The sequence below is a fragment of the Spermophilus citellus genome (genome assembly GCF_964194105.1).
Source record: "Spermophilus citellus genome assembly, chromosome: 10".
Classification (NCBI taxonomy): domain Eukaryota; kingdom Metazoa; phylum Chordata; class Mammalia; order Rodentia; family Sciuridae; genus Spermophilus; species Spermophilus citellus.
The window spans coordinates 47,810,979-47,838,074 of record NC_138197.1 but is presented as its reverse complement, the minus strand read 5'-3'; the positions used below and the strand labels follow the sequence as shown (position 1 = coordinate 47,838,074).

The 27,096-nt window shown below is 32.3% G+C and overlaps 1 protein-coding gene across 21 annotated transcripts in view; it reads left to right on the top strand.

Annotated features, from left to right (window-relative positions):
* Nucleotides 1-24,221, top strand: part of C2CD5 (C2 calcium dependent domain containing 5) — a 95,103-nt gene extending 70,882 nt beyond the window's left edge. For 9 of the 21 annotated variants that reach the window (XM_081309412.1, XM_081309399.1, XM_081309398.1 and 6 more), the window contains 12 exons: nucleotides 228-368; nucleotides 1,560-1,623; nucleotides 1,998-2,059; nucleotides 2,289-2,387; nucleotides 3,052-3,141; nucleotides 3,893-3,980; nucleotides 5,035-5,121; nucleotides 13,885-13,935; nucleotides 14,790-14,891; nucleotides 16,210-16,400; nucleotides 19,098-19,244; nucleotides 22,905-24,221. In XM_081309412.1, the coding sequence (XP_081165538.1) occupies nucleotides 228-368; nucleotides 1,560-1,623; nucleotides 1,998-2,059; nucleotides 2,289-2,387; nucleotides 3,052-3,141; nucleotides 3,893-3,980; nucleotides 5,035-5,121; nucleotides 13,885-13,935; nucleotides 14,790-14,891; nucleotides 16,210-16,400; nucleotides 19,098-19,244; nucleotides 22,905-23,036 (1,254 nt within the window). In that variant the 3' untranslated portion in view covers nucleotides 23,037-24,221. Of the gene's footprint in view, nucleotides 1-227; nucleotides 369-1,559; nucleotides 1,624-1,997; nucleotides 2,060-2,288; nucleotides 2,388-3,051; nucleotides 3,142-3,892; nucleotides 3,981-5,034; nucleotides 5,122-8,621; nucleotides 8,693-13,884; nucleotides 13,936-14,529; nucleotides 14,892-16,209; nucleotides 16,401-19,097; nucleotides 19,245-22,904 lie in introns of those variants that run through there. The other 12 variants (XM_081309402.1, XM_081309417.1, XM_081309410.1 and 9 more) reach the window with 5 other exon arrangements.
* Nucleotides 24,222-27,096: the final 2,875 nt, after the last annotated feature.

Sequence of the window (27,096 nt, the reverse complement as noted above, 5' to 3'; positions counted from 1 at the left end):
GTTATATATTTCTAGGTTGGTTCATCAATAAGGCTGTAATTATGGATAAGAAGAAATAACTATATCCTCTATAAATAGCTAAGAAGGGTATATTTAAATATAGAGTTAATTAAATATATTTAGCAGATTTTCTTTTCTCTGCTGGAAGTTGTGTATTAGTATGAAAGTTTAAAATCAGACTGAAAAATATAGCCTCATGTGATATAAAGCAATTATATTTCCTTTAGGAGATATCTGAAGAGATTATAGGATCACCCATCCCAGAACCTAGACAACGCTCAAGACTTTTAAGATCTCAGTCAGAAAGTTCTGATGAAGTTATGGAATTAGATCTTTCACATGGGAAAAAAGATGCTTTTGTTTTGGAGGTAATATGCTTCTAGCTTAATTCTTAAAGCTTTCAGAGATTGTACACTTTACAATTAGATACTACATTGATTTGATATTTTTGTGTTATTACAACTGATAAATATCAGTAAAGTTTTATTATAGAAATTGGACAAACCTGAAAATAACAGAATTTAATGACTGATGGAATAATGCATTTACTCCTGAAACAATTAGTGTATGGGTTGAAATAATATGAAAATATAGATTGAATGTTTCTAATCCAAAAATCTGAAGTGCCCTGAAATCCAAAGGAAAGGAAACTAAATGAGGGTGCAAGTTGAGAGAGAAAATGTCAGATGTTTTGATCTCAGTGAAGCTGGAAGCTGGTGGTAGAATTATGTTGGGGTGGAAATGGAGATTGAGGGTCTGTGTTGGGAGCAGTGCTTCAGATGTGGGCAGAGGACTGAAAGAAAAGGGGAGGATTCAGTAAGAGACTGAAGTACAAAGAGATTATGGTTGGAGAAAGTGTGAGATCTTGCAAATGGAGCATTTAGGGAACAGTGGGTTGAGGTATGGCAGTGGGTATCTAAGCTGTAGTGGGACTGAAAGTGAGTGCATTCCAAGGTTGATGTGAGGGGAAGGTCTTTGGGACAGGATTATATGGGTTAATGTCAATATGTGTCCAGGTAGTTATTTTCACTATTATCCACAATGCAAAGGTTGTGAAAAAAGAACACTATGATTTAATTTAGATATACTTATTTTAGATATGCATTGAAATTTTATCCCTATTTAATTCTATTAAAAAGCAATTCTATATTTGATGAAAATATTCTTCTTAATTAGAGAGAGATAATGATTGCTTACTTTTTTTTGAAAGTCTTTTGAAACATATTCTTATAGAAGCTTGAGAAAAGTATGAGATAAAAAAACATTTTAATTAGGATCCCATTCTTGTGCTTGTACATGGTGTTTCACTGGTGGTATATTCATATATGAACATAGGAAAGTTATGTCAGATTCATTCTACTGTCTTTCCTTTTCCCACTCCCCTCCCTTCCCTTTATTTCCCTTTGTCACTGCACTGAACATCTTCTATTCTTCCCCTCCCCAACTTGCATTCTAAAGAACAAATAAATAAAAGAAAAAGAAAACATTAATTTAAAAATTTTGGAATAATTATGCATTCACTGCTAATATGCCAACAGTTTTAATCTTTCTGTTTTCAGATTGATGACACTGATGCAATGGAAGATGTGCATTCTCTCCTTACTGATGTTCCTCCTCCTTCAGGTGAACAGGAGAAATTGACTTTGAGATAAAACTAATTTTATGTATCAGCATTTTAGTTCATGATTGTTAAGAGTATTAACTTTATTGTAAAGGCGTTATCATAGTGTGACATTCTGTCATATACTTTGCTTCTTCATAAAACACATAACTTAAAAATACTTGTGTTAGAACTTAGGTACAACTGATTTTAAATACTTTTATGTTTATATATGAAAAAATCCCTGTAATTATTAGGATGGTTTAAAGGTTTTTTGCAGGTAGAGAGTTTAGAAAAAAAGGTTTTACAGTTAGAATTTCATATAATTAAAAAAATGCTATTCTTTAACATAAAATCAGTAATATTATCATGTTTTAATTATAATTTATTTTGGCAGGCTTTTATAGTTGCAATACAGAAATTATGCCTGGTATAAATAATTGGACATCAGAAATACAGGTAAACCTTTTATTAATTTTAAGCAGATAGCACATAAGTTATTTAATAAGTTCATCTAAATATCTATTTTGTTTTTGACATTGCTTTTGACCTTCTTTGCCATTAAAAGGACTGTTCTTTTTCATAGCATATTAATTATTATTGTTTGCTATTTGGCACTTTTATCAATTGTTATAGTATGTAGTTAAAAATCATTAAATGACATGCTGTTCTGTCTTTCCACATTTAGATGTTCACATCAGTAAGAGTAATCAGATTAAGCAGTCTTAACCTGACTAATCAAGCTCTCAATAAGAACTTTAATGATCTCTGTGAAAATTTACTCAAGGTAGGAACCTTCTGACTAAATTTTATTTAAAGGCCTTCAGAATCTTGACATTACACAGTTGTAGGCTGCATTGTTTTTATGTACCTAAAGATCATATCTCTGTCAGCAGGTGAGATGCTAAAGTTGCCCTCTTTTTCTTAAAAGCAGTTTAAATTAGTTAATGGTTTAAATCTCATAAAAAAAATCTGGTATATATTTGTAAATTTTGAAAAGCACATTATTTTTTATTATTAAATCTTATTGTTTATTTAAACATTAAAAATTTATTCTTGCTCAGCACAGTAGCACATGCCTATAATCCCAGCTACTCTAGAGGCTGTGACAGGAGGGTTACAAGTTTGAGGCCAGCCTACACAACTTAGTAAGACCCTCAGCAATTTAGTGAGAACCTGTCTCAAAATAAAATGTAAGAAGGCCTTGGAATGTGGACAGCTTAAAGCACCCCTGGGTTCAAGTTCCAGTATTAAAAAAAAAAAAAAAAACACAAAAAATAGAAAGAAAAAAAAGTATTCTTAATATTACACAAAGCAGAAGTGGAACAGTTTTATCTTGCTCTTTTAAAATATTTTTATTTGCCACAATGTAGTGTACATTGACAAAATCAGCTTTCATAATTTTTAAAAATGAAAACAAAGTGACATAACTAATATTTTCTGTTGTGTAGAGCCTGTATTTTAAGTTACGATCCATGATCCCCTGCTGCCTTTGCCATGTAAATTTCACAGTATCTCTGCCTGAAGATGAATTAATTCAGGTAATTAACATTCAATCTATTATTGAAGATTTCTAGCTTTTATCAGATTTGTTTTAATATTTTTTAAATTATTTTTTAAAAATTTATATATGACAACGAACGGAATGCATTACAATTCTTATTATACATATAGAGCACAATTTTTTGTACACATATCTCTGGTTGTGTACAAAGTATATTCACACCAATTTGTGTCTGCATACATGTACTTTGGATAATTATGTCCATTACATTTCACCATCATTTCTAACCCCATGTCCCCTCCCTTCTCTTCCCATCCCTCTGCCCTATCTAGAGTTCATCTATTTCTCCCATGCTCCCCCCCACCCCTTGTTTTAATATTATAATTTTGCCATAATTAAATAATTTAAACACATACTGTTTTACCTCAAAATATTTTTAAAAAATACGTCAGTTTTGTTTTTCTGAACTCTGATTATCTGAAGGTGGACTTCACATATGTGCTCCAGCATGTGAATAATAGATGAGTGCTTATTTTGTGGGATTTCACCAATCCCCATCTGTTAGAGAAGTTCCTGAGCTCTTTCTGAAACATCTAGCTATACAAATTGGGCTTAGTATAGTAGTTAGAATATCTGAGTTTATATATAATTCTCATTTGGGATCTTAACCAGGAAAGGCAAATTAACCAATTGACATAGGTTGTTTTCATGATATGGAAAACGATTTTTATGAAGTTTAGTTTTGGCAACAATTATTTTGCTAATCATAATTGTTTCTGCAATTTTAGGTCACAGTCACAGCAGTTGCAATAACTTTTGATAAAAATCAGGCTTTACAGACCACAAAACCACATGTTGAAAAGTCACTACAAAGAGGTAAACCTTTAAAGGATGGGAAGTATAGTTCATGATTGTCTGCATTACAATTCAGTGATAAATATAGAGGGCAGGTAGGTTGAATGACTTTTTTAATTGAGGAGATATTTACCTCATTTTATTGAGGTAACTGGATAAACATGGCTGACTTGATTGTTTTTTTTACACATGACTGAGTGATTAACTGGTATTCACATAGGGAATGCTCCTGTTTTTAGACTTGAATGATAGCATGTGAATTCTATAGTAGTTTAGGGGTTCCATGCCAAGATCTCTGGTGAGGTCCTTAAGGCACCTGAGAATTAATTGATATAGTAAGCAAAATTGTGACCCTGTTTTTCTCAGGAAAATTTTAATTATAAACAGATTCTCAGACATGTCCTTAATCCAGTAAAATTTAAGAAGTGCCATTCTTAAGATATTCCAAAGAAGCTAAATTATTAGAAATTGATATTATAAAAAAAGAAATATCTGGGGAAGAATATAATGCTTTCTAAAGTTTAAATGACTTATTGACTAACTAAAATATTCATGATTAACCTGAATGTTTTAAAGTTGATTTAAATCCCACATAGATGAAATTGATAAGATTTGATCATTGAGTTAATTTCAAATAGATGTATTAAATGATTATGTGTTCAGATATTTATTGGATAAATTAAATAATGGCTGTTTTAAGCATCATATAAACTAGTAAGTTACACTATACAGGAGAACAATAATTATTATTGAATGCTTACTATTTACAAGCCAGTGTGCTAAATGATTTATAGGTATTAATTAATCTTTTAAAATTTGACAACCTTCCCATCAGGAAAAGCAGCACCTCTTTCAACATCATGCAGGTGAAAGATACCCAGGGAAGAAACCAGGGATGAAATAGCCAGTATACATTTTGTGGGGGTGAGAAATATAACATGCACGCACATGTGCATGTGTGTGCATGCACACTCCCCCACTCCCACAGAGTAGATATTCGGTCGAAAGTTCTTAATTTCTTAAAAAATCATAATAGATCAGTGCTAAATAACTGTTGTTTTTCTTTCCTCTCCAGCTTCTACAGATAATGAAGAACTTCTGCAGTTTCCACTGGAACTCTGTTCAGATTCACTTCCTTCACATCCTTTCCCACCAGCTAAAGGTTGGTTAAGTAAGAAATTCAAATGCGAATCCCAGTTATAGTGCTTTCACTTTCTCTTTATAGTCAATCTTTCTTAATCTTGAGATTTATCCTTCATTTCTTCATTATGTGTTTCTCCATGTTCATTAACAGGAGAAAGTAATACTCATTTAATTTCTCAAGTAATTTCACCATAAGTTATTAAGGTAATTTTCTATATGATATTCCATTCTCAGACCTCAAATATATCAACATTTTATTTTTAAAGATTTGTACTTCATAGTATAACTTTTCACATGTAGTGTATTTGATATTTGTATTATATTTGGTAAGTTTTTTGTCCAGAAATAACCAAAAGTTTCAGACATCAGAATGCCTCAGAGGATAAATGGAAAAGTTTTAGGGTAGAACAAGGGAGACAGGGATGAACTTCCTGTCATATGTTAACTTTTGCTATAATTGAAGAACATTATTAGTAAGATACTGCAGTTTTTTTTAAGTGCAAAACAATTACCTGTAAATTTAATACCAGTACATCTATTTTGATCTGTATAATCTTTGGAGAAAAATGGGAGTTTTTTTTCCCATTTCTCTTCTGATTTCAGTGTAATTTTTAAAACTTTTCAAAACTACCATACCTAATTCTACACTATATAATCTTAATAAATGTAGTTTGCATTTTTTATAAATGCTTTATTCTGAGAAATGATGCATTTTTTATTTAAAGTCAAATATATTCTATTTTTATATTCTGTAATGCAAGTGAAGTTGTTTTGTCATTCCTACTTGTTAGTTATTTTATCTAATATCAAATTATGTGTAAAATAGTTTTATGTTCACTTTGCATATGTATCAATAGAATCTTTACAAACCAATTCAAGGTTTATCTGTAGATAAATGGATTGTGACTTACATTTTCAAGATGAAAATATAAACTATTATTAGATTCTGAGCTTTCTAACCTAGTAACTTTGGTCATATTTTCTTTTTGTCCTCACCTAAAATTCTAATTTAGAACTCCATGAGAATTTTAGCATATCTCAATTTCCTTGAAAGAATAGGAAGGAAAAATCATATTTAAAGAATATGCTAAGTTCATATTTCTGAATTAAAAATAATTTCCCAAACAGAAAACATTATTGTCAAGATTCTTCCTTGAATCATTAGATAGCAAGTTTTGTTTGGTTTAAAACACATACATTATAGAGAAACTTGTAGTTTACATAAGGTTAATTCCAAATGACTTTTAGGTGTCATTTCATTAATCCTTACCCTACAATGTGGCAAAAACCCTCCAAGGCCTAATCAACACAAAAAGATTTGATTGCTCATCTCTAGAAACAGATATTTGTGGAGTCAGGCCATATTAGCTCAATGTTATCATATTATCAATACCTACAGAAGATTAAATTGTAAGTTTTCCTTATTTGTATTGATAGCTTTCAAAATGCTATCCAAGGTAGTTGTAACTAATGCTTATGTAGTCATTAGTGTAAGATGATACTTTGTGAACTAAAGAACAATGTAAAACATTTGCAAATCATTTTAGTGAGCTTGGAGAGGGATCATGAATGAGGTAAAAAAGCAACAGATGTGGCCTTTGCGATCTGTGACAAGGTGTAAGAATTTCGGTTAATTACTTAACCTCTCTGAGCCTCAGTTTCTCTTGTGTAAAATGTGAGAGGGTTAAGATTCTCTCCAGCCTTTAAAATTCTGCAATTACTTGGGTTTGTGTTTTATAGGTCTTCTACTATAAACATGTTAAAAACTTAAAAGAAAAGTCAGAAGCTGAATTAGTGCCCAAAGTCATACTGATCTTCTATACTTGTTATTTTAAATGTTTTCAAGAAACTTCTAATCAGTTAATCCAATAAGTTTTAAAGTCTGCTCCTCCAAACCATAGGGGTTTTCCAGAGATGCCTCAGGCTGCAAAGAAGGGTGAGGATTGAGAGGATAGATCTCTGGATGACCTGCCTCTGAACTAGAGCAGCTTTGATTCAGTGAATTTTACACATTAGTTTTCTATATTTTATTTGAAGAAAGGGTTTCAAAGATTTGAAAACCACTGAATCAGATCATGCTACCTTTATCATCATCAAAATTATCATGATCATCATCATCGTAATTATCAGTTTCATGATATCTAATACTAATATACATGTAAAGCTTTTTACTTTGATTGCTTCACTATAAAACCTATGTACCTTTTGTTGAATATTACATTTTAAAATTATTAGTAAACACCTAAAAATGCATCTGTATCTCTTCATAGTTTTGTAGTTTCTAAATTGTGATTTGTGATGCATGCTTATTTATTGTCTTTGCTTCCTCGAGTTTTTTCAGGAGGACATGAGTTAAATTTGTTCTTTAAAAGTTATTTGAAAGTAATTTGGAAGAATTAAGGGTAAGATGGGTTTTGAAAAGGTCTGAAAAATGTGGTAATAGAGCCTCATAATATGAATGGAGTAATTATGTGCTTTGACATGGTAGAAAGTGTTGAAAATTTAAGCTTAGCAATTTAGAGGAATTAAGCAGGAAAGAGAAAGTTAAGAATGTTTAGGAGTGAACAATAAAAAATGTGTCTGCTTTCTTATATGTAGCCAGAAAGCTTAAAAGTCAGCTACTCATACAGATAAATTTACTAAGTTGGTTAGTTAAGCTGATAAGTTTTTTTTTTTAATTCTAATAACAATGGATTCTAGTTTACATCTCATGTCTTAACACAAGTAGGGGATTGAAAAAAATTCTTATTTTCTGGTGTGTTGACAGAGTAGTTTCAAGAGCTAAGCTTAGTATGTTTTTTAGCACTTCTGTCTTTTCACTTGTAGATAAACCTTCCATTATCTTTTTATATTATTGAAAATGAGTAAATGTTTTGTGAAGTAATGATGCTGTAGTTACATGTATCTTGGTTCATTGTGTTGAGTAAGCCTGGACCTGAATTGTCCATCCATGTTCAATTTTTTCCCTCCATCATTTATTATATTTAGTTTTATTTCTCAAAGTAAAAAAATAGTTTTATGTATGTCTCAAATTTATGTTGATTTGGTGTTACCTTCCTAGTTATCTCTTTTTTTAATATTAAATGGTGCTGAGCTTCAATAATTTTCAAAAAGATATTATTCCATAAAGTCATCAAAATTCCTTACTGAATATGAATACTATGAGGAACATACATGATGTGGTATCAACATAAATTATTTATGTTCATATGAGGTTATATTATGAGAAAAAAATGACTATATCAAAATTTTTATAGTACTTTCCCGTCATCATTATTATTCATACCTTAATTTTTCTCTAAGTCATTTTCAAGTTTCTTTAAAAATTATATATATAAAAGTAAATGTAATAAGAATGGGGAGTCTGAGTAAATGCAGTCTGAGAGATACCTAAAATACTAGTAGATTTTTCTCATAAACTGCAGTCTGGCTAAAGAATTTTATGCATATAGTCTTAATTTTTTTTAAGTTGTAGATGGGCATAATACCTTTGTTTTATTTTTATTTATTTTTATGTAGTGCTGAGGATCGAACCCCAGGGCTTTACACATGCCATACATGCATTCTACCACTGAGCTACAACTTCATCCCTTGCATATAGTTTTTAGAAAAGGTTAGCATATCACTTCAAAAGTCTAAAGACTTAAATTATACTATCATTTTACAGAGCTTATAAACTTAGATTAGACAAGTATGTATAAATCATGTACCATATATTTCAAGTACTTTATAAATGTAATGTCTCATAAATAAATTTTTATTAAACACTGATAGTTTAAATATTTTAAAAGGTTTAATTAGTATTATATGTACAAATATATGAGTGAAATCATATAGAAGAGGATTTTTTTTAATACTCATCTTGTTTTTTGCTTTCATTTTGCTTTATGCTGGATGATTTCTTGTGTACAGTGATGTAACTATAGCCTGACGAGTGTAGCAAGTACTGATTAGTGTCTGTCTTTTGATGTAAAAAAAAAAACAAAACAAATTGACTTGTACCTGCAATGCATTGCTTTCCATAATTAGGTCTACACAGTAGTAGTTTTTTTAATCCTTATTTTTATTATAGACGAGTTTGTTTTTGTTAAACCAGATTTGATTTTTAAAAGATGGTTTCATTTTAATGATCTGCCTAAGATTATTTTAAACTAGCAATTAGAAATATACATTTCTAAAAACTATAAGAACTTTCATTTTTCCTACTAATTAATAGTTAACAAATAAATATAATTCTTTATACTAACTAAAAAATGTCTTTATATACTGATAACCTATTGCTTGTCTGCTGTTTCTGTTTTTGTTTTTAAAGTACTGTGTATTTTGTCATTATGACCAAATGGTAACAACAGTAATAACAGCTGATGTTCTCCCTGTTATATTGGACGTCCAAAACAATCAGTGGCAGGCTTTGAAAGGAGAGAGTTGATGAAAAGAATAAGGAAAATAGAAACCAAAATGAGGGAAATGTATGCAAATACTTAGCCAAGAAATAGGTTGGGAAGGGAGTTGATGAAGAAATAGTATACAGAGTCTTTACCTCTCTAGCTTCTGTAAGGTACCTTGAGGACAGTGAAATTCAGAGGCAGAGGGATTAAAAAGCAAAGAAAAAAATGAATTGGGCAACTGCCAGAAAACCCAAATAACTTGGAAGAGAGCCATAAAGGGTAGTAGTAAGATGAAAAGTGGATGTATAGAAATGGAAACAGGAGCACATAAGAAGGGGATTGAAAAAGACAAGTGGCTTAGGATGTTGTATACCTTTGTACACCTTTAATCGGAAACAAATTACCCAAATAGAGAAGTTAATTTTTTTTTTTTGTTCATCTAATGTATGTATGTATTGCCTATGTATATTGCTGTTGAATTTTTCTCTTTTGAACTACCCAAATTGAAGCTATTTCCATCTTTCTTTATACCTTAATAATTTATAACTACAGAATGGCAATTTCATTATCAATTCATCAATATTTAAGTACCCTTATGGGTAAATTTATACTGAATGTTCAGATACACCATTTGCTTTAACTTAGTCACTAAACCAGATTTTATAGTTATGAGGCATAGCCAATCAGTGTCTTATGGATTGATGGGACTGCCTAAAGGAACATAAAACCCAATTTTGATCATAATAGCTTAAAACTGAGAATGTTAAGATGGGAAAATAAAGCATAAAATTTAAAGACTCCAGATTATGTATATTTTAATCTGCCAGAGATTCTTGTTTGTAGAATTTTTCTCAGTTTTAGGAATTTTTAAAGATGTGTATGCAAGATTGTCTCAAATACTTTTTAAAATTATTCAGAGCAAAGATGATCTTTATATTTAATGATATAAAATGAATCGTCAAAAGATTGGGTGATCTGTGTAGAAACTTTATTACAGCTGCCTTAGTCCACTTTGTGTTGCTGTAACAGAATACCCAAGTCTGAGTATTTTATTTAAAAAAAGACATTTATTGACTTGTAGTTCTGGAGGCTGAGAAGTTCAATATCAAGGTATTGGCATCTGGCAAGGACCTTCTTGCTGCATCATCACAGGAAGGAAGAGCAGAAAGAGAGCAAGGAGGGGCTGAACCACCCTTTTATAATGGTACCAATCCTTCCCACAAGAATGGAGCCCTCATGGCCTCATCCTCTCTTAAAAGTTTCTAGCTCTTAATTCTGTGGTTTTTTTTTTTTTTTTTTTTTGGTACTATGGTTCGAACTCAAGGGCACTCAACCACTAAGGCACATCGCCAGCCCTATTTTGTATTTTATTTAGAGACAGGGTCTCACTGAGTTGCTTAGCACATTCACTGTTCCTGAGGCTGGCTTTGAATTCTTGATCCTCCTGTCTCAGTGTCCCAAGCCACTAGTATTACAGGTGTGCGCCACCGCACCCACCTTAATACTATTTTGATGGCAATTAAATTTTAACCACAGTTTTAGAAGAGGTAAACATTCAGACCATATTAACAGCTAGCCAATAGTTTTGAATTGGTTATAAGAAATTATTTAGAAGAATGAAGAAGTCTCAAACCTTAGAAACATTGGAGAGTATAAAATTGAAGGAGGAATAATCCTTGCCACATTTTTTTTATTTTGTCATCAATATGCTCATTACTATTTAAATGCTTTTAATCTGGGTTAATTTATCTATGCACACCACTAGACATAGGGCTTCCCAGAGTGTGCTAAGAATAATTAAATTGTTGTCCTACTTACTAAGTTTCTAGGGTTATTTGAGAATGACGGGGTTTAATCTTTGTCTTTTATGAAATGGGAATAGAAATTTTGAGAGAATGGACTGCTGTATGGTTGGATTGAGGCTCTCTTTGCAGCTGGAATGGGGATCCAACATACAAAGTGCTCTTCCACATAGATATACAAATGGCACTCAACTAGGCATTAACTAATGCTCAACAAAGCCTGAATGACTTTAAATGATATTTCTACCCTTGAATATGAAGTCTGCTGTCTTTTATTTAGAATTGATAGTGATTGCATGTTCTTCAGTTTATTTCTTTTTAACTAGAGTTACTAGTTTCTCAGTGAGTGAGATTTCTTATAACTGTGGTGCCTTTTCTTTTGAAAGGCCTATTAACTGGGAATCCTGATTTTAATGAGAAGGAACAATCATTGGGTATTTAAAGTATTCAAACTAGCCTGAGGTGCCAATCAGAGTCTATTTCCTGCCAGGATCTGCTCATCTGGAGTCTTTTCTGTTAGGAGAAAAATTAAGATCATAGGCAGTATGTTAAAATATAACACAGCTCTTTTTAAGTGAGATTAAAGAAATTCTTATCCTTTCTCCGAAGAATGTCTCTAGTTTTAAAGCATCATTTTTTTTTTCAGTTTTAATTCAAATGTATTTATATTTGAAGTCAGGTAATAAATACCTACCCCTCCTCAGAGTCCCCTTTCTTCCCTATTCTTATAAATTTATTTTTGGAAAAGTATGAATTATACATACTAAAAAGTTCAAGTAACATCAAAATCATGTAATCCAAAATAAAAGTCCCTTCTCCCTTTATTTCTCTTCCCAAGAGGCAACTACTTGTAACAGTTTCATCTGTCTTCACAAAGATTCTCTTTTTATTCTTTATTGGAACACACATATTTTACAGATTATTGGGTACCTTGATTTTTCCACTTGTGACTTAGAGGTGGGAATAAATAACTACATGTTTAAGTAAGTTCTGTCTATGTATTTGTCATTAAATTGTATACAGTTGCTTCTGCAGATTTCTGTATTACCCAGATAGTATTGAGTTTATAGCAGATAATTTAATTTTAGTAATTTTTCAAAAATTATTTTAGTCATTCCTCTGCCTATGCATTGATTTTTTTTTCATTGAATTACTATGAATTCCTGTACTCTCTGTAATTCTATACTGACCAAGTCTGTACTGCCCAAGGTAGTAACCCTGGAGAACCTTTGAATTCTCCTAGAATATATAAGCCTGGGGTAGGTTCATTGCTGTCCCAGTTTCTGCATTGAGTCCATTCTTGTCCTGAGCTCTCTGTAGATATGTGATAAGTCTTCCTGCTGGCCTTCCTATGGGCTCCATCTTCTCCCAGACTTCCAGAGCTCCTCAAGATCCTGTATCAGGACTGTCCCCAACTAGACTTCTAGGCTACAGACACAACAGTCAGGGAATGTGCATAGCATAGTACCCTCGCAGACTTTTTGTGGACCTTACCTAGTGTTCCCTTTTATTTGTTATCTATCTATCCAGAGGATTGTCTACCACTGTATACTCTCTAGTATTCGCTACTGGTCACTTGCTTAAAAAATGGTGGTGGGGTTGAAAGGGAGCTTCTTCTAATTTGGAGAAATGCTATGTACAAATGACATTTTAAAATAAACTTTTATAAATTTAAGAATATTACCAAAGATCAACACATTAAGTAGAAATTTAAAAATATATTTAATTTATATATTTTTTAAAAACTGACTGGCCCAAATTATTCTCAGTATATTTCATGTGTCATTTGTAAATTGGCAACACTATTCTTTCATTTGTTCCATACTTTGGAACAAAAATTTAAATATGCTAGTGTGGATAGAACATGGGCCTTAAAATTGGATTATGACTTTTTTATAGTACTACTTACATTTGCATGATACCTTAATTATCTTTACTAAACATAAAATATCAGGGAAAACCTTGGATGCTAACTTCCTGAGGTGCTGGAAAGGGAGTGATTCTAGTTTGGAATTGTTATTTCTCTGAAGATGAGTCAGTTTTAGTTCCACAAAGTCTTGTTACCACTAGAGGGAGCTGTTGATAGTTCCAACAAATAAAAGAGGTTCATGGTAAGGAAGGGTAGGGGTAGGAGGCAGCATGTGTTGATCTGTGAGTCATAGCGCATTACTTTGTTTGTAATTTTAAATCTTACTGGCTCTTACTCCCTACAAACATGTCTCTTCCACGTTTCACGTCAGATATCCCTCCCAAAACAGTGACCCTTTGTCTAGTTTTCTTACATTCTGCTGTCATTCTACTAACATTTGTTACTGTTTATATTTTCTTATGACTGTGCAGTTTCTGAAACTCATTTTGTGTTATAGTAACAAGCAGTCTTACTTACCATGTTATTTATTAACTGAGCTAGCTTTCATGTCAATAGAAACTACATTTTAAACCTAAATATTTCTATTTGGTTTGCTTTTATAATGAAGCCATAAAGATTTATTCCTATTCTTCTGGCTTATAGAAGATATTAACAAACAACAAAGAAGAGATGCTGGCTTGTACTTAGCATTCAAGCTAATGTTGTTCATATTGTCTTATTAGAACACCTGGAGAGTGCAAGTTCTAACTCAGGTATACCAGCCGCACAGAGAGGTGAGTTTGTTTAATTAAGCAAATAGTCACCAAAGGTGTGGAATTCTAGTTAGGTGGTGCATAAAATTTCAGACACTGAAGAAATGCACTAGACAATGGAATAGACACCACAATGTGACTTTATTGTAGTTAGCATTTGTATTTTTTATTCATTAAATATTAATTTTTTTAGCATTTTAATGGTTTCTCAATTTCTAAAAATAAAATTTTAGGTTTTTTTTAATTAGCAATAGTGAATTATTTTTTTTTAAAGGAGGAAGTTATTAGACTCATACCCACTTCCCACCCCCTTTATCAGAGGCTTTGTTACCAAAAATCAGGCATAGAAACAGAATATTGACAAAAATGATCCTTTAACTTTTATTACTGATAGTAGAAAGAAGATATTTTCATTCAAGATAAGTCAACTAGTAAGGATTTTTTTTCCAAATGTTTTCAACATTTTGATTCTTTTTATTTTAGGATAAAAATAGAGAAGGGGATTAGTTATAATGTTGAAATTGTAAATTAAATTCTAATAGGAATAGCTAAAATAGTTAAATAGAATGGAAAATAAAGTTAGTTATTTATGTGTGGCCCTCTCATTGCTGTTAGACCCCACTAACATTCTCCCCAAGAGACCATACAGCTGTGACATCACCAAAAATGCTCAGCCAGATGATCAAGAACTTGGTTTTGGACAAATCAGTGTCGTAAGCTTGACTCTTTACCACTTCTCTTATCTGACTTTAAAAGACCATTCTTTTTTTAAGTTGCAGTTAAATTACATCATCAGAAGGAGTGTTATGACGAGTAAGAGACGTCATCCATATTTTTTCTTTGTTTTTTCTTTTGTTTTCTGTCTGTGTTTTCAGCAACGTCAGTTGATTACAGTTCCTTTGCAGACAGATGCAGCAGCTGGATAGAGCTCATTAAACTGAAAGCTCAGACCATAAGGCGTGGATCAATTAAGACAAGTAGGCGGATGTTTCTACCACATTATGATGATCTGAGAAGCATATCCCTGATTTCGCAGTGATGAAGGCTAGACCTTACTACCTAGTATTAACATTGCCAATCAGTCGTGTGTTGGAGTGTGAAAGCTGCAGACTCTAATGGTCATGTAGGAAGAGTAAATGAAGGACCTTTAGATTTGTTAATTTTAACAAAACAGAATTTTTTTTAAAATATTACTTTTTGTGAAGGCGTAACTAAAAATATATAAATAGATTTGATCTCCTTCTAGATGGAAGGTAATCACCAGCTCTCTCATCAAAGAGGTAACTTTTCTAGGACCCAGCGTATTTTGTATATTGTATCTGTTAGCTTACTAAGCGATATCCAGAGGGCTAAAAGAATAAGTATTTCTGGAGAGAAAGTAATTAACTCTCATCTTACTGCTAGACTCAGTATGTTTATGTTCTTTATCTATACCCCATGTGTTTTGGTAGATTTTAAAGTAACTATATTTGAGGAAAAAAAACCTACATTAAAAGGGAAGGAACTACCTTTTAGAGTAAATAACAGAGGCTATGTAACCAGCCAGGTCTGATTTTGAATTCTGGAAGTGCCAATTTAATAGCTGTGTGACCTTGGGCAAGCTATTCAATTTCTCTTAGCTTCAGCTTCCTCATGTGTAAAATGGGGATGATAATAACCTATGTTGCTGGGTTGTAAGCAATACACATACACATAATATGTCTGGCTGATAGCAGTTATTTGGCAAGTGGTAATTATTTTGTGTTACTTTATAAACAATAACCTTTTGATGGCCAAGGTCATTTGCTAAGTTTTTTAAATTATGAGTTTGTTTAATCAAAAGGTTTGGAAAGGAAATATATACCACTAGTTAACATAAGGTTTATCTACAAGTTGACAATGATGAAGTCGTCTGAAAAAGATGGAAATAACTGTACTGGGAAATATAACAACTTTCACACTCTCTTTATAATAATTTGTTTCTACAGCAGATAATTTAATGCTCTGCCGCTTTTTCTTTTTCTTCACTTCATAACTGATCATTGTGTGTGTAGCTACTCCGCATCAACATTTTCTTTTGCAGGAATGCCATTTTTCTTCCAAAAGAATTCATTCCAGCATTTCCTTATGTGTTTTTCTTTCTCTCTCTTTTAATTGCATGCAGTGCATGATGATTTCTTTTCTTTCATGACATGGCTTAGCCTCACAGACAGCTGAATGTTGTCACCACTTACTTGGAAACCTTAGGGAATAAGTGACCGATATGCATTACCAGTATCTGTTCTTAATGTTACCTCTTCTTTTCTTCAATTTTAGCTGTGACAGTTGAAAAAGCAAGTCCAATGGGTGAAGGAAATTTCCGGAACCGTTCTGCTCCACCTTGTACAAATTCCACAGTTGGGGTTGTTAAAATGACACCTCTTTCTTTCATTCCTGGAGCAAAAATAACTAAATATCTTGGGATAATTAACATGTTTTTTATTCGGGAAACTACTTCTCTTCGTGAGGTAATTTTACTGAGATTATTTTGTTGGTGTTTGGATTTTCTTTGATTGACTATTTAGTAACAAAACCATGTCTCAAATTATTATTTTTCCCTAAAATAATAAATATACATAAGTACAAATACATATTTTACTTATTTATTTGTATTTTAATAACTTAAATATATTGATTCTGGATTAAACTAATGCATTTCATATAGTAGCTAGTATTATTACCAGGAGTTTGTATTAGGTTTAAACACATTTGTTGTTAGAAATTCTAGATTTTTATCAAGAGCTTTATTAAATCAAACAAATTTATCTATGTTTCATTAGATTCTTATAATAGCCCTGAAAGAACAGCTTAGTTTTTTCAGTTGTTATTTGCCTGAGATACATTTAAATAGCAATTTTTAAGGGATCACCTTTAGAAATAGTGGAGGACCATATTATAGACATGTTTATGTAGATATTTTATGTAATTTAGCTTAATTGTTTCATCCCTCTGAAAAGAAAATGGAGCTGTTCATTTTCACTCAGTAAAAAGAAAATTATATTGAATCTTATGTTATAAGCAAATTAATACTGTGATATAGGGATAATTTTTAATTACTGAGGCTTGAAAGCAGGTAATTGCTTTATATTTTACTTTAGTAGCAGTTTGTACTTAATAAAGTATGCTTGTTATGGAAATGACTTAATTGTGCTTCCCACCCCCCCACCCCTACCTTAGTTTTATTAGAAAAACTTCTTAGAAATCAAGCTTGCAGGGGCCAGGGTTGTAGCTCAGTGGCAGAGTGCTTGCCTACCATGTGTGAGGCACTGGGTTCAATCCCTGGCACCATATTGAAAATAAAATAAAAGGTATTGTGCCCACCTACAATTAAAAAAGAAAAATATTAAAAGAAATCAAGCTTGCATACTGTTTTCAATATCATGCTCACTGTCCTGCATCTAGCACAGTGTTTGGCATGGAGTAACATGATGCATTTTATGTAAATGAATGATGATTTCTGACAGATTGTTTCATTAATTAGATGGAGATTTTGAGATAAATTATTATTTTTTTCAAAATCTTTATATATATATATATATATATATATACACACACACACACACACACACACACACATTTTGTAGTTGTAGATGGACAGAATGCCTTTATTTTATTTATTTTTATGTGGTGCTGAGGATTGAACCCAATGCTTTACACATGCTAGGCAAGTGCTTTGCCACTGAGGTACCGCCCAGCCCCAGATAAATTATTTTTTAAATATTAAAAAAAATGTTTTTTCTTTGCTGGGGATTGAATGCAGGGGTACTTTGGCACTGAGCTATAACACTAGACTTTTAATTTGTTATATATGATAGCAGAATGGATTTCAATTCATATTATACATATAGAGCATAATTTTTTTTATATCTCTGGTTGTACACAAAGTAGAGTCACACCATTCGTGTCTTCATACATGTACTTAGGGTAATGATGTCCATCTCATTCCACTGTCTTTCGTACCCCCATGCCTCCTCCCTTTGCCCTATTTAGAGTTCATCTAATCCTCCCATGCCCTCCCCACCCACCCAAACACATTATGAATCACATCCTTAAATCAGAGAAAACATTTGGCATTTGGATTTTTTGGCTTGGCTAACTTAACATTATATTCTCCAACTCCATCCATGACTTTTTTATATTTTATTTTGAGACAGGGTCTCGATAAGTTGTCCAGGCTAGCCTTGAATTTGTAATCCTCCTGCCTCAGCCTCCTGAGTCACTGGGATTACATACAATTATGTACCATAACCCCTGGCAAATCTGTAAGACTTTATTTTCTACATCTTCTCTACTGCATAAGCTCCTGTACCCAAAAATGTTGCTTCATAGTAGATTTCTCTTTAATGGAAACTTTACAGCACAGTATTACAGTTCTATTCACAGCCTGATAAATTATTTTCTTACATCAATTAAACTTTTTAAAATTAAAGTTCTATAGGTACTCTACCTTCAAAATTTCTTAATAGACAGAAGGAAACTAATAAGACCAACAAAAAAATGCACTGATCTGTGATTAAGTTGGAGGCAATCTGAAACAACTCACTTAATTCCTTAATTAATGCAAAAAGCAAGACCTTTATAGGACTATGTAGAATGCCCTGGCTTTTTAGAAAGATGTGATTTATTAAAATGATTTTCTAACAGTTTACTCAGCTTTTCCCTTACTTCCAATTTAAAATTGGAAATTTCCTCCTAGATTTAAGTAACCTCCAGGAGAATTTCTAGAAAACAGGTGGACAAAACATTGTAAACTTTGATTGACCTTTAATTTCTGTTTTGTTTGTTTTTTGAACATGGAAAAAATTCCCTGAACTAATGGATTTTACTACCTAACAAATATTTATGGAATACTTATTTTGTGTACCTGTTAGGTATAAGTATATAATGTGCAAAACAGATTCAGTCAGTACTACTTATGTGATTATAGTTTATCATGGGCAGATTACAAATTCTCTGAGCTTCAGTTAAGTTTAAAGTAAGGATAGTGAATCCTCATCCAGCCATGTTTGTAATAAAGTTTTGTTTGTTCATCCATACAGTAAATCCTATGAATTTTTGCCTGTTATTAGGATAACTTGGGATGATTTAATACATATTCTTTGACATTTTATGTACATTCCTAGATACATATAAATAATATGGTTATTTTCCACATTGTTGTTTAGGAAGGAGGAGTCAGTGGTTTCCTCCATGCCTTTATTGCTGAAGTGTTTGCAATGGTGAGGGCTCACGTTGCTGCATTAGGAGGAAATGCTGTCGTCTCCTATATAATGAAGCAGTGTGTCTTCATGGAGAATCCAAATAAAAACCAGGTGAGATATAGTTAGAAATCTCTGATTTAGGGGAAACCTGAGAATTTCCCTCATGGCCAGCCAACGACCTCCATCACCCTCCCAGAATAAAAATGCTCTTCAGATTTCTTTGATTCTAGATGCTAAAAACATAGTTTAGTGAAGTTATTAATAAGTATGGTCATATATAGCTTAGGTGCTGTTCTCACATCTCAGGAAACAAGTTATTCTTAACCATTTTTGGAACTTCTGCTCCTGAGCTACTATTTCTACCATCATCTTGGTGGATGTTTGGAGTACAGTGATGTCTTGACTGCAGAGAGCTAAAAGTATAGGTTAGTTTATCCTGTGGTGCTGACCAGTTTTAACTGCCATACAGTGCAGGGTATATCATAATAGTTTATTCTGTTTATACTAGTTTATTTCTGTTAAATAATGTTCTGTTCATGGGGAATAAAAAGGGTCTTACTGGGTTAAATTTATAAAATAAGGTTCTTTTATCAGGTTTTTTTTTTGCATTTTTAAAAATATTTATTTTTTAAGTGTAGATGGACACAACACAATGCCTTTATTTTAATGTGGTCCTGAGGATCGAACCGGATCCTGCCCGTGCTAGGCGAGTGTTCTATCACTGAGCCACAATCCCAGCCCCTCTTTTATCAGTTTTGAGTTAAGATAACTCACTTAAAATTGTAAAAGATTTTTTTTAAGTAAATGGCTATATGAGCTGTGATAAAGGCAGTACTTCTCAATGTGCTCCTCTTGGCATACATCAAAAATCATATTATTTGAATGACAGGTAGTGGTAGATGGATGAAATTCCTTATGGCTGTTGGTGATTGCTCCTCATTTCTGGCCCAGCAGAGGGGACCATTGAAAGTGATTTCACCTTTATTTTCAGTTTCTTCACAATCGGTTTCTTCTCAAGGGTGCTTCATTTACTTAACTTTCTCAACAATTTATATCCTTTTCTTATTGGAGTGTATCATATTTCATTAATAGATATTGAAGAAAAAATAATGCTGTGAGCCTGGAAGACAACATTTTGATAAATTTCAGCAACAGCTAAGGAAAGTTAGGAGGGAGAGAAGGAAGGGGACCTATCAAACATCCTAGGAAATTTTTTGGTAGATAGCCAGTGTGCATTTAGGGCTCAATGAGATTTCTTAACTGAAGTTGTAGATTCAGGACCAGTTTATTGATCAGATTTGGAGCCAAGTAGATTGTATAGAATGGGTAAAAAGGGTATATAGTGGAGCAGAAAAAGGTAGAAAGAGAGGTAGAAAAATCAGAAGACGCTAAGAACTACCTCAAGACAGATCATCTGTAAGGAGAAGAAACCAGAGAAGGGGCATCCTGATTGGGATTAATAATTTGTTGTAAACAATCTGATATAATCTGATCATGAAGAAAACATCTATCAGATCTTAAAAATAAACCTTGTTCAACTGAACATTTCTTTACAATAATTGTATTTAGTGTAATAGGATTTCCCTAGTTCTATTGAAAAGATCCTTTCTTGCTTAATTATTTTGTATTTGAGATTGAGATTTGTAGTTTTAGGTTTTTCCTGGTATTAGATTTATTCAATTTGTCAAGATTATCACTTTGACAAGTACTTCAAAATCAACTTGTCCAAAACAAAATCTTTCTCTGTGCCTTAGTTTCCTCATCTGTAACATTGGGATAAAAACGGGGGAAATATATGTAATATGCTAAAGTGCCTGGTGGATAGTAAATACCATAAAAGTTGTTACTATTATCTTTTAAATATTACAAAGTCTTTAATGAGAGTAAATGATAAAACTTAAGGTTATTAGTATGTCATACAAGGTCTTCCAAAATTTGGACTCTTCCAACTCTTTTAGACTTATGTTTTTACCTTTTACCTCTCCCCAATGCCCTTAACCTATGTATTGATTTATGTAGTTTTCCACCAAATGAACTGTGCTTTTTTGCATTTCTAGCACTTTGTAACATATTGGTATTATTAACTCCCTCCTGTAGGTGAGAAAACTGAGGCTTGCAGAATTTCATTGCTCAGTACGAGGCTCTAAATAGAAAAGCTAGAGTATACTCCCACTTCTTTCATTCCAAATGCTTTGGGCCTTCCCACTGCCAGTCTTCCTGAATGATAACTGTTAATTACTGCTTGCCATTTAGGTGCTGAAATGTCAGGTGCTATACTTCATGTCATTTAGCTTTTATTCACTTTTAATTTATTGTGATATCTTGCATACCCTTAAAAAGTATAGAGAATTGTCTAACATAAACACTTTTAACCTGACAGTCAGCTTCAGAAATAAATATTAAAAATATGGTGGGAGCCTCTGTGGACCTATTTCTTTTTGCTACCTAGTGGACCATCCTTATTTTGTTGCCATTTCTATGTAGGCTTTTATATTTTAAAAATTATATATGTATATAACTGTAGTCTCATTTTGTATTAAAATGTTTTAATGTATTTTAAAAATAGGTAATACATAATTCAAAATTCAGAAGGGGTATTAAAAGAATATAAACAGAAAATTTCTCCCTGTCTTATATCCACTCAGTTTCTTCCCCTGTACAACCAAAGTTATTCATGTTTTTTTGTTTTTTTTTTTTTTGTATATCACTTTTAGAGCTATAACACTTCATAGCATGTAACATGAGAGATTTTAGATACATTCAAGCAAAGATATCCCCTTTTCCACAGCTTGTTCTTTCACTGAATTTTTCTAGGCAATTGTTCCATTTAAGGGCAAAAAGATTATCCTCACTGTTTATAATAGCCACATAATGCTTCATGGTATGGATCAACCAGAATTTCTTTAACTAGTTCCCCACTGATGAACTTTTAGGGTGTTTCTAATAAATGTTATGCTAATACATACAGCACTGTAACGAATATGAAACAGAAGTGATTAGCAGAGGTCTGAGTGTACCTGTAGGAAAAATTCCTTAAAATGAAATTGGTAGGTCAAATCATAGGCCTTTGTTTGTAGTTTTCTTAGATATTGCAGAAGTTTCCCTCCTTTGAGAATATTTTCCACATTCTATTTATTTTCATTAATTCATCATGACATTTATGAGTTCTATCCTAAGTTCTTAGAACTTTTAGTTCATTTAAATTCCATTATTTATTTAGGCTGTTTTCTATTTTTTTTTTATTACAAACACACTGCAGTGAAAATCATAGTAATTTTTTAGTAACATATCCAAGATTTTTTTCTAGTGCATGAAAAAAAATGTATATACAGTATGTGTATCTTACATACACACACATAAATGAGAGTAAGACTGGCAGATCACAAAGTGTCTACTTTTTTTTGCTTCATATCATCAAACTCCTTTCCAAAGTGGTTTCACAAACCCCACCCACCAGAAATGTTAAATGTGTTTATATTGCCCCATGTCTTTGCCAACACGTGGTAATAATGAAACGCTACTTTTTTTTAACCAACATATGTATCTGAGTATTTTTTCATATGTTTCTAGGCTTTTTGAATTTCTTTTCCTGTGAATTGTTCTCTCATTCTTTTCTTATTTGTTTATTGAGTTAGTTGTTTTTCCTAGTGATTTGTAAGTCTGCATTTTGTTTTGTTTTGTTTTGGCTGTACAACACTATCCCTGTATAACAGAAGCCTATGAGAGTATTGTTGAGTGTAACTGAACTGGTCCTGTTTGTTGTTCTTATAGGCACAGTGTCTTATAAACGTAAGTGGTGATGCAGTGATTTTTGTTCGTGAATCAGACTTAGAAGTGGTATCAGCCCAGCAACCTACCGCCAACTGCCAGCCATTATGTACTGGAGGAGATGTTACAACCTGAAGAAAATAGGAAAGAAAGAGCTCACCTCATTGAGATTTATCTGTCTCCATTGGTTTGTCATTATCGTCTTAGACAAAAAGAAATGAAATTAATTTGAAATAGTTAAGAAAGAATTGATACATTATGCGTAGATTTTTGTCTGGAATCTATTGGAGGCATGAGAATTTCTAATCTTGATGTTTTGTTTGCCTAGTCTAGATAGACAGGCCCCATGAAATCTTCTGCCTTCAATAAGTTAAAATAAATTTCTAAGTGAACTGTAGCAAAAATGAAAGTTACTTGTAATTTATGTTGATTTTAATAAAATCATAATTTAAAAATGAAATGGGAGGATTATCAGGAAACTAGAATAGCTACTTTATATAATTTAGAAAAACAAAGCAAGAAAGTCACATATTGTTAATGAATAAATAATAAATTTGAGAAATGTGGGGGAAATGGAGAAGAGTTTTCAGAAAACTACTGTGTGGATTTCTTAATGTGTTTTATTTTGATGAGGAATTTGGTAATAACTCTCAGTGGGTAAGTGCTTTCAGCCGTCTTTTAGAAAGTTAAAATTCTGTAACTTGATTCTGAAATACCTCTAACTACTGTAAAAGAAAAAGTAATTTATTAAAACTGATATCTTTTCATTGAAAAGTTTTAATATCTCCAACGAGGGAGGAAAATTTATAATATAATTTCATAACTGGCCACATTTGAGTTAGTATTTAATTTGTCTGAAGAGGCTTGACTTCAGGTGGGAAGAAAACATTGGTGAATTTTATTAAAGTAGTAAAAATATAATTGATCTAGTAGGAACATAAAAATTATTTTCCAGTAAAATAATATTGCACTCCTACCAAATGTATAGAATTTTAGTAGTATCTTAGAAATTTCTGGTAGTGAGTTGGAGTGTATTTGGCATAGAATTTGGAAATGTAAATTGAAGTAAATATGCTGCAAAATGTTGAATGTATACATAGAAATACTTTTTTTTTGTCAATGCCAAATGCCCAATGTAAATGAATCTTAGATATTATATTTCTCCTTTGCACAATAAAAATTTCTTTATAAAACTCATGATTTTGTTCTCCAACAAGCTGCCCTAACGGATTAGTTATTTCCTTGTTATTACAGGTGTCAATATTTTTCTGTATTTTGTTTATAATTTTATTTTTTAAATAAAAAATTTATAAAGATAAACTGAAATGTTCCTAAATCTCTTTTTTGCCTTTTGGATATAGTACTGTGAGTTTTCTGAATCACTTAACCATCTTATCATCTCCATTTATTCCTCTGTCAACAAACATCCATTGTGTGCTTATTATATGCAAAGCCCTGGTCTTTCAACAACTGAGTAGTTGGCATTCATTCAAGAACATAGTTTTAGGTGGTGAACAAAAATAAGTTCTTGCTTTCGTAGAACTGCAAATTTGGCTCCAAAACCAAATAATTTGTAAAATGTGTTATATATTATATTAAGCAATTACTAATGTTTATTGAATGCTTATTATATGGAAGCCAGTCTATTTTTTTTATTAACCTTTTAGTCTTTATAGAAGCCCTACTGTTAGCTCCATGTTGTAGTTGAGAAAGTTGAGTAGTTTGTGTGAGTTTCACAAAAACAATGAATAATGGAGCCAAGAATCAAGCACAGTCAGTCTGGCTCTGTATCCGACACTAAGTGAGAAATGTGAGTGCAGCTTGGAATGAAGAGTTCAGAGAAGTTCAGTCAGGAAACAGTGCATAGGAAACAGTTGACTCTGGTCATAATTTCATTCATCCATCCATTTGTTATACAGTAGCTATTTTGTGATAGCCTCGTATATTCCAGAGTCCTATTTAGGCAAAGGAAAAATAATGCAGCTATCTCTAATTGAGTACTTCTTTGTGTCATGTTCTGTGCACATAATTGCTAATATTTAAAGGAAACCACAAAAGAAACAAAAGTTTTTAGTGTGACCAATTTGCTATTCATCATAGACCCAGACTATTTCTATCAAAGCTGGAGTTTCGTTACTCAGACTTGTAGCCTGGCCACTTGGACTTGCACCGAGGCATTTATTGTTGGATATCTTTGAGGCACAATTGATCTGTACCAACGTTGGGTCTTTCCAGAAAGACTGAATATTACCTAGGCTCCACAAACTGCTTGTGTGGAACCCCCAAGAAACAATCATCTGAAATGAACGTGTTCATACTTAGTCTTTTGGAAATACTGAGGCCAGTGTTGGATTGCAGTATTGGACTATTGGCAAAAGTTTATGTATTTATAATAACTTAATGCATACACTTTCTTGATGAACGTGCTACATAAATCATCTATGTGGCTTAATCTATTAAAATGTCAAGCTTCAAACTATACATTTAAAATAGATGAGTTTTGCTGAATATATGCTATATCTCTGATGTTTTGAAACATTGGAGGCTACATACTAGGTTATTAACAGCAATGGGGAGGTATGTGATGGGATTTGAAAGCTAGCCAGGTAAAAGGTAAAAAACAGCTTAAAAATTGTGTATATCGGGCTGTGGCTGTGGCTCAGCGGTAGCTCTGTTATTTGTTATTTATCCACACAGTTTATGATAACCCTTACCATATCCATACTTGAATTTGATTATGAATAATGTGACTATCTTTTCTTTTTTAGGTTCCCTTAGTTAAGATGACTTTCCTTCTCCTTTTGATTTTTTTGGACCATCTTGAAAGTTCATCAAGTTTAACACATCCTGAATTGTTCTCATCTCAGTGGTTCAACACCAAATTAGCTATCCTTCGATATTTCTTCTCCTCTTCCTCCCTCTCGGCCTGCATAAGTGTCATCATCCACTTAGCAGTTTTAGTTTGGATCAGGAACATAGGAGATCCAAAGTCTATCCTTTTCCCTCATGGCATCCTGTTTTATACTAAATTATTATTTTTCTTAAATCAATAGAAATAGTGAGTGGATGTGTAACCGATGTGAATCTGCAATATGTATACAGGGTAAAAATGGAAGTTCATAATCTGCTTGAATCAAATGTATGAAATATCATATGTCAAGAGCTTTGTAATGTTTTGAACAACTAATAATAAAAAAAGAAATAGTGCATTTTATTTTTTTTAATTATTTTTGCATTAAAATTCTTAGTACACCATTATACCATAATTTATCATATCTCTGATTATATATAAGGTGTGTTAAACAGTGCATTTTATAGGCAAAAGTAGAGTGCAGTAAGTTCATAAACCAGTAAGTCATTATCATTATTAAGTACTAAGTACTGTGCATAATTGTATGTTCTATATTTTTATACAATAGGCAGTGCGGTAGGTTTGTTCACCCCAGCATCACCACAAATACATTGTTCTATGACATTAGAATGGCTAAAATGCCATTAGGCAATTGGCTCCCTGCTGATCTTATGGGATCCACCACCCTATAGGTAGTTTGTCATTGACAAATGTTATGCCAGCACATGGCCATATTTACAAATGCTTACAGAAAATCTGATTCAAGCTCTGGACCTTTTTCCTAAAAGAAAAATAAGCATATACACGAAACTTAGCATCTATTTCAGGCGGTTTATCAAAACTACTTCATCAACCCCAAGTCAAATAAGGAAATGGACTGAAGAAAATATTAGTAATGGCAGGGCAAATGCTGTACTAAAAAGTTTGGCTTTTTTTTTTCTGATAAGAAAGCCATGGCATTTTGAAGACTACATGAATATACATATATATACATATATATGTAAAGTATATATTAAATTTAAGGTGTACAACATGTTCTGAAATATGTATACATTGCTGAATGGCTAAATAGAGCTGATTAACATGCATTGCCTTGCATTTTTTAAAAGTGAAACCACTTAAAATCTATTTCAGATATTTTTAAAAATATAACACATTGATACTAATTATAGTCACTACAGGCATAATAGATTTCTTGAAGTTATTTCTCCTAGTTGAAATTTTGTGTCCTGTGATCAATATCTCCCCATCCCTACACCTTTGGTAACTACTCTCTCCTATGAGTTCAACTCTTCATTCCACAAATAAGTGAAACAGTGTTTTGTTTTTTTGGGTGTGTGGTTT